This window comes from Papaver somniferum, unplaced genomic scaffold (genome assembly GCF_003573695.1).
Source record: "Papaver somniferum cultivar HN1 unplaced genomic scaffold, ASM357369v1 unplaced-scaffold_33, whole genome shotgun sequence".
Classification (NCBI taxonomy): Eukaryota; Viridiplantae; Streptophyta; class Magnoliopsida; order Ranunculales; family Papaveraceae; genus Papaver; species Papaver somniferum.
In genome coordinates this window covers 1,372,560-1,381,612 of record NW_020644373.1, presented here as the reverse complement: position 1 = coordinate 1,381,612, position 9,053 = coordinate 1,372,560, and the positions used below count along the sequence as shown (strand labels likewise).

The 9,053-nt window shown below is 34.7% G+C and overlaps 1 protein-coding gene across 1 annotated transcript; it reads left to right on the top strand.

Annotated features, from left to right (window-relative positions):
• Nucleotides 1-435: 435 nt before the first annotated feature.
• On the top strand, nucleotides 436-2,057 carry LOC113341988 (clathrin interactor EPSIN 2-like). The gene is made up of 3 exons (XM_026586663.1): nucleotides 436-824; nucleotides 1,021-1,356; nucleotides 1,772-2,057. Exons 1-3 carry the CDS (start codon nucleotides 775-777, stop codon nucleotides 1,806-1,808), a joined length of 423 nt encoding a protein of 140 aa, XP_026442448.1. The 5' UTR covers nucleotides 436-774; the 3' UTR covers nucleotides 1,809-2,057.
• The last annotated feature ends 6,996 nt before the right edge of the window (nucleotides 2,058-9,053 follow it).

Below are 9,053 nucleotides of genomic sequence, written 5' to 3'. Positions count from 1 at the left end.
TGTTGGACTGTTTTCTGCTAGTGTTTCAACATGACGTCTATGTAGTGATTGACTGTCATTGATAATAATTGTATCATTGAATGGCCTTTATCATATAATGCTTTGGAGATAATTGTCTTGCCTTATTTAATTGTAGACTACCCTTAGTTTGTACAGAAAAAAAAGTTGCATCCACATCTGGTTGTATATCTTCTCGAGGGATCATTTTCTTAGATATGATACTTACTCTAATTTCTTTAATGTATTTGGGAAACCATGACCTAAACTCGCTTCCTCACTGGTTTGAAGTAAGAGGTGGGTGAACAAGAATGTTCTCAAAGTTCTTGTAGTAGAATAGAAGGTAAACAGTTTTCTTTATAGTCCTTGCTTCTTCTTTTTTCTTTTGTAATTTTTTGACATGTGGATAACTATATCTTGATAGTTTCATCATTTCCTTTACATGAAATCGACTTGGATATTATCTGAATTACTTAGTTTCTGAGGATTTTTTTAGATGCAACGGGTTCATTCGTTTAGTCAGTGATTGGGGAGTATAAATAACTATCTACCGCGTAATATTTTACAGGTTCTTGATGCGACAAGCAATGAACCATGGGGTCCTCATGGGTCAAATCTGTCAAATGTTGCACAAGCTACCAAAAACTAATGAGTTGATTCATATTTTTAGATGCTCTCCATATTTCATATTCCATAAAAATATATGTTTATTTCATATTTTACATTTCTGCAGTCATGAATATAAAACGATAATGGCTATGCTTTGGAAGCGAATCAATGATACTGGCAAAAATTGGCACCATGTGTACAAAGTTTGCGCATCTCTTGTAAGATTTGTGTTGCTCAAGAACGAGCTTCTCATTATTTGAAGTTTCGGAAACTTATAGTAAATTTGGAGAATATTTCCTGAACATATTATAGATCAATTCCATAAATTTACCTTCTCTTTCTATGTTCTCATATACGGAAGTTAAATTTTCATACGTAACACCATTATGTGTACTGACCTTTAAAATTTCATAGGATTCGTAGCACAAACTCACCCGGGGGAATGTATAGGCCCATTTCAGGAGGTTATGGGGATGGAGATCGCTACGGAAGTAGAAACGATGACCGAAATGGTTACGGTAGAGAAAGAGAATATTGCTATAAGGATGATGATAGAAACAGTAAAGGTGGTGATTCATACAGTCGCGATGGAGACCATTATGGTAGAGACTCCGATGGTGGTTACAAGGATGATGATTATAATAGAGGAAGAAGTCCAAGTAATGAAGACTTTCAGTCTGGCCAGAAAAGTATGAGTTATGATAGATACAGGGAATATGGTTATGATGACGATGGTCTTCATTTATCAAGGTATGCTATTACTTTTCAGTTACTTATATTTTGGTTAAGGAAGATTCAACACATAAGATTCAACAGTTTTAGGGGGTGTGAATTTAGTTTTGATTTTATGATTTCAGATCATAAAAAAGTTAGACAATTTTATATAAAGACAGAAATAGCCTCGTAAGGGTAAACCTAAGGATTGATTTTTAATAAATGTGTTCACTAGTTTGTATGCGTTTTATAAGATCATTGAAGTTGCACAACATCACTGTTTTGAAAACAACATGCAATCCTACTTTGAGAATGTAGATCCGTGTTCCCACTTATATTGATGATTTTTTGACTTATAAACATAGAAACTATTATTGTGTTATACGAAATCTCGGATTTAGTCTTTTGGTTGTGACCTCAATACCGAAACATCAAATTGGTTACTATGCAGGTATTTGGGCTCAAATCGAAAAACATTATTCTGGTGATATTGTAGCAGCAGCTGACTCTACTTATGATTTGCGGAGGAAATTGGTTAAGCAAGCGGAGTCTCGTGATACTTCTGGTGATATTTTAGTCTTTCTTTCCCTGTCTCTGTCAGTTGACACAAACTAGTTTACCAATCCATTTATGAACATCAACATAGATCGAACATTGTATGTCAATCACAAAATTTTAGGTTCAGTAAGTTTACTTGTGTACATTTGTATCAATTGAAGAATCCTTTCTTTTATAATATTATCTAGTGGTGATTCTCAACAATACAGTTCTGTATCGCCATTGTAGTTTGTATCTGTGTGATTGTTGAATATAGGGAATCAAGTAATTGCAGGTGGGGGAAATGTGGGGGGAAATGAATTTTGACTAGGTCAATAAACATTGACTTGACTTTTTTTCTGTGGTTGCAAAAAATTAGCAACATCGGTGCTCTGTTGCCAAATTAGAACCAGAACCAACTATATCTAGTTTCGGGTAAGGGTATTCCTATAATTAGAAACAAATTAGCAACATCACTCTGTTGTTGCTAATAAAAAATTTAGCAACGGCAAAGGCAGTTGCGAATTTCCGTTGCTGACCGAGATTAGCAACAGAGCTTATGCCGTAGCTAAAAATTGCGACACCGTGTTTAACAACGGCAAAAGCGTGTTGCGACCCCGTTTAGCAACATCTATGGAAGGTTGCTAATACCTTAAAATGGTGTAGTGTACTTTCAAAAGAATCAACTAGACAGTTAGACTCAATCTTAAGAAAAGTATATCAAAGAGTTATATCTCAATTTCTCAATTCAATCCGCAATCAAACAAATAAGAATTTGCGAGCCTGATTGAATACAAGAGAAATAACTTGAACGGTACCAAAGACCAATGTTCAAGGATCAATCAATTTCAATCAACAACCAAAGGTTGTATTTACCAATTGATTGATTGAACACACAACTTGTGATATTTCAATTATATAACAAAATATAATGCGGAAAGAAATAGCAAAGACACTATAAGTCTTGTTGACGAGGAAATCGCAAATGCAGAAAAACCCCGGGAACTAGTCCAGATTTGAACACCACACTGTATTAAGCCGCTACAGACACTAGCCTTCTACAAATCTAACTTCGATCTGGAATGTAGTTGAGCCCTAATCAATCTTGCACTGATCAAGGTACAGTCGCATTCCTTATGTCTCTGATCCCAGCAGGATACTACGCACTTGATTCCCTTAGCTGATCTCACTCACAACCAAGAGTTGCTATGACCCAAAATCGAAGACTTGATAAACAAATCTATATCACACAGGAAAGTCTATTGAATAGATAAATCTGTCTCCCACATATATACCTACGAGTTTTTGTTCCGTTTTTTTATAAATCAAGGTGAACATGAACCAATTGATAACCCAGACTTATATTCCCGAAGAACAGCATAGTATTATCAATCACCTCACAATAATATTAATCGATTAACGAAACAAGATATTGTGGAATCACAAACGATGAGACAAAGGTATTTGTGACTAATTTTCAATCTTGTTTATCATAGATATAAATCTCAAGCCAATCTTACGATTGTACTTAATCACGATAGAAAACAGCAAGATCAGATCACGCAACTACAGAGAAAATAGTTGGGTCTAGCTTCACAATCTCAATGAAGTCTTTAAGTCGTTAACCTACAGGGTTTCGTGAAAACCCAAGGTTAAAGGAGAATCAACTCTAGCTTATACAACTAGTATCACATAGGAGGTGTGGGGATTAGGTTTCCCAGTTGCTAGAGTTCTCCTTTATATAGATTTCAAATAAGGGTTTGCATTCTAAGTTACCTTCGTAACAAAGCATTCAATATTCACCGTTAGATGAAACCTGATTAGATTCAAGCTAATATCTTTCAACCGTTAGATCGAACTTAGCTTGTTATACACAAATGAAATGTACCTTCATTTAGATTTGATTAACCGTACCTAAACGTGTACACTTAGTCAGTTCAACAATAGTTAACCAATGGTTAGCCATATGAACACTTTACCATAACTAGTTCAAATGACTCAAATGAACTAGTTAGAGAGTTGTTCAATTGATTAGATCTCATAGAAGTATACAAGACACAATCAAAGCAAAATCGATTTTGATTCACAATTCAGAACATTATAGCCACGGTTTGCAAAGATTGCATTCCTTATTATATAAATGTTTTAGTTCACGAACAAACCGATTATATAAAGTAACTCGCTTAAGTATGTAAATGAGTACGCATACTTAAGTATCCGGATTGAGTTTGTTTTTTACTTCCAACTCCAGCAGAAATTCAAGGACGTGAAACTTTTGCCAATATGCGTACGGGTACGCATACTTACCAGGATTTCCAACAACCGCCGGTACGCATACGTGTACGCATACTTTAGGTTCCCATTTTTGGACTTTTAAACAAATGTGAGAACACACTATGTTTATATACAAACATGGTTACTTGTTATAAACTCTAGTTTCAATCATTGAAACTTTCTTAGAGGATGTTAAAATAGTTGTTATCCACAAACTATTCTCATCAAAGCAATTTTCAAGTTATTGAAATAATCAATATGACTTCCGTCACGAGTAAAGATGAACTTGGATAAAGCGAAAGCTTACCAACACATATTTCGAGACATAGATAAGCGAGATAAACTCGACTCGAAATAGCAAATTGTATAATTGAAGTTTGTATAGCAATACGACTTTTGTCTCAATTAGGAGATAAAGTAGATAGACTTTTGAGTGATAAATAAGTTCAAGTCTCCACATACCTTTTGTTGATGAATTTCCACAAGTTCCCTTGAGTATTTCTTCGTCTTCATTCGATGAACGTCGTGGAGTCTAAAGCTAAACTACGCTTACTATCCTAATCCGAGACATAGCTATAAATAGACTAGAAATCAAGACTTATAGTTTTGGCAACTAAACTTGACAAACAAGCTTGAGATAGCAACGCTTGCGAGTTCGACCGAGCAATGCTCTAACAAAAACGATTAACTAACAAATTCGTTACCACAAATTCCACAGCCACTACTCCCCATAAAGATATATCATTAAGCGCAAGTTCAAATAACAACTCTCCCCCGGTGTGTTGTTATCCTCTCCCAAGAACAAAAGAACAACAACAAAAGCAACCTTTACCAAAGAAAGGTTGAAACGGTTTTAACTAATGCGTGCCAATAACAAAGTTTCAAACCCGAAAAACATATATTATGCTAAACACAACTCATGTAAACACAAGTTGATTTAATATATTGTGACTTTTCACATATGAGTTTCAATCGGAACACCTTATGATCCTTTGATAAAGCTTACCCACATGAGCTAAAATTTAATCTCTCTAAATCAAAAATCCGCACAAATCATAAGGGTTTCACCATATGAGGTTGAATATTTAAGATTAATAAAAACCGAAATCATACATCTCATAAACCGAAAGCGGGGGTATAACAACCACACCCAATAATTCGTTCGGTAATCTGTATGGACAAAACTCCAATATAATTCCGAGAGCACCAACTTAAAAGCGATACTCAATCAAGAAATATATCAAAGAGCTTTATCTCTATCTCAATACAATCAGCTAATCGAACAGATAGAAATCCATGAGCTTGATTGATGTGAGAATAACTTGAACGGTACCAAAGACCAATGCCCAAGTGTCAATCAAGTTATATCCAGCAAACAAGGTCGGATTTATCAACCGTGATTGATCTACGCATAACCCGTGATATTTCAATTATATAAACACATATTATGCAGAAAAAAAATAACACAGACACTAGAAATTTTGTTAACAAGGAAACCGCAAATGCAGAAAAACCCCAGGACCTAGTCCAGATTTGAACACCACACTGTAGTAAGCCGTTACAGACTCTAGACTACTACAAGTTAACTTCAGATTGGAATGTAGTTGAGCCCTAACCAAGTATCGTACCAATTAAAGTAAGGTCGCGTTCCTTGCGCCTCTAGAACCACGCCGGATTCTGCGCACTTAATTCCCTTAGCTGATCTTACCCACAACTAAGAGTTGCTACAACCCAAAGTCGAAGACTTATAAACAAATCTGTCTCCCACATATATGTCTATCCTTTGATACAAAGATCAAGGTGAACATGGATCAACTAATAATCCGGTCTTATACTCCCGAAGAACAACCTAGAAATATTAGTCACCTCACAATAACCTAACCGATTAACAGAAGAAGTTATTACGGAATCACAAAAGTCTGAGATGGAGGACTATTGTGATTAATTTTTATATTTTACCTATCAGAGATAAGTCTCGAGTAAATCTTAGAGAAGACAAAACTCAATACGATAGAACAAGTAAGATCAAAATACACAACTACAGAGAAAATAGTTGGATCTGGCTTCACGAATCCCAAGTGAAGTCTTCAAGTTGTTAACCTAATAATGGTTTTGGAAAACCTAGGTTAAAGGAGAATCGACTCTAGTTTGCAACTAGGACACATGGAAGTGTTGGGATTAGGTTTCCCAGATGCTAGAGTTCTCCCTTATATATCCTTTCAAATCAAGGTTGCTTACAATCAAATCTAAGATAGCTTAGTAACAAAGCATTCAATATTCATCGTTAGATGAACTCCTGATTTAAGATTCAATCTAAGTCTGCTTAGAAAATTAAGAAATCAACCTCCACAATTAGATGGTATTAGCTTGATACACACAAATGAAATATACCTGTATTTAGATATAGATGAACCTCACCCAAGCGTGCATACTCGGTTGGATCAATAGTAGTTAACCGAAGTTAGTCATATTAACACTTATAACTTAGCCATATTCATCTAACACTTCTAGATCAAATATGATGATTAATCAATCATGATATGCAACTAAATGAATCTAAATGTGTTTCAAGAGAGTTGTTCAAATGTTCATCATCTTATAAAAATATTTATATAAACCATCTGAAGCAAAATTGGTTTGGTTTGTAATTGTACAAAGTACTTATACAAGAACCAATTCATGAACATAATGCCACAGTTTGTAAAACTAGTTCATATACCTTAATATATTAAAGTTCCAGGGACTTTAGTTCGCAAACGAACCTGAGTATGAAAATCACACTTTACCGATTTTATAACTTAACCACTCTGTTCGCAAACTGAGTACGAGAACAAGAGTTTCGGACTTTGGCTTTTTCCATTCCGTTCGTAAACAGCGTACGCGAACATGAGTTCTGGACTTGGCCTTGTCTAGTCTGTTCGCAAACAAGGTACGCGAACACAAGCTCCATACCTTTTCACAGGTAAACCAGTTCGCAAACAGAGTTCGCGAACAATAGTTCCGGGACCTGAACTAGACTTGCAAATTTAGTATACAAAGTATACAACCTTTATTATATCCATACATGGTAGTTCTAAAACTCTCATTTAATCATTGAAACATCCTTGGAAGACAACAATGGTAATCTCACACATACCACTAGCTTCAAATAACTTTCAAGTGATTAATTGATCAATACGAAACTTCCCAAGTCCACATCAAATGATTGTCTCGCACAAATAATATAAGATGTTTCAAGGTAATTTTCACATGATCATCTTTTGACTTAATATTTAATTTCCAACAAATAAACTGTCTCCAACTAAACTCGTCAAGAATAAGATGAACTTAACTAAAGCTAAAAGTTTCCAACACATATTTCAAGAAATAGATAAGCGAGATAAACTCGGCTCGAAATATCAAATGTATATAATGTAAAAGTTTGTATAGCTATTTGAATCAGTGTCATTAGAAGATAGAAAAGAATAGACTTCTGAGTGATACATAAGTTTTAGTCTCCACATACATTTTGTTGATGAAGTTCCTCCAAGCTCTTTAGTAGATCTTCTTCTTCAGTTGATGAACGTCGTGAAGTCTAAAGCTCAACTACACACTTCTATCCTAATCCGAGACATAGCTATAAGTAGACTAGAAATCAAGTATATATTTTTGATCAACTAAACTTGACAAACAAGCTTGAGATAGCAATGCTTACGAGTTCGACCGAGAAGTGCTCTAAAAGTAACTATCACACAAAAATTATAAAAGATGTCGACTTGGAAAGTTTCGTATTGATCATTCGATCACTTGAAAATTACTTATAAGTTAATAGTTTGTGTGAGACAGCTATTGTCGTCTTCTAAGGATGTTTCATTGATTGAAATGGGAATTTAGAACAAAAACCTTTGTCTGGATACAACACAGTATGTGTACCTAGTATGCAAACTGTTTTGGTATGATTCAGGTCCGGGAACCTTGTTTGCATACCTAGTATGCAGACAGTTTTAATTGTTAAAGTCCGGGAACCTTGTTTGCATACTAGTATGCGAACGGTTCTACCTGAGTTAGGTATGGGACGGATGTTTGCATACCCGTTTGCAAACGGCTGGATAAGACCAAAGTCCAGAAGCTATAGTTTGCGTACCTGTTTGCAAACTTAGTGGTTAAAGTTCTAAAATCGGTTAAGTATGTTTTTCATACTCGTGAAAAAATACATTTATGAATTAAGGAGTGCAATCTTTGCAAACCGTGGCTTGATGTTCATGAACTGATTCTTACGAATCAATCCGATTTTGTTTCAATTGGTTCATATATATTTCTATGAGATAGTGAATAATTGAACAACTCTATGTGGAATACAATTAGATTCATTTGATTATCTTTCATGATTGATCATCATCATAGTTGATCTACATGTATTATATGAATGTGGTTAAGACAAAAGTGTTCATTTGGCTAACTTCGGTTAACTGTTATTGAGCCAACTCAATATACACATCTAGGTACGGTTACGCATATCTAAATGAAGTTATATTTCATTTTTGTGTAACAAGCTAAGATTGTCTAACGGTGGAGAGATATTGCTTTGGTTTTAATCAGACTTAACTTGAATCTTAAATAAGTTTTCATCTAACGGTGAATATTGAATGCTTTGTTACTAAGCTATCTTAGCTTTGATTGAAAGCAAACCCTGATTTGAAAGACTATTGATGAGATGTCAAACTCACAAAAAATATATTCCTTAGTTTTTTTACACTAATAAGTAGCACAAGGATAAGCAGGTTCGTTCCTAAGGGAGAGTTAAGCTAAAGTTGTCGATTTAATTTCTGAAAATATGAATAATGCAAAAACTACGAAACAAATATGAATGTGAACAATGAGGATGAGAATTATTAAGGAGTCTTTCTCCACTAGTGAACATGAATCTTCTTCAAAATACGTTT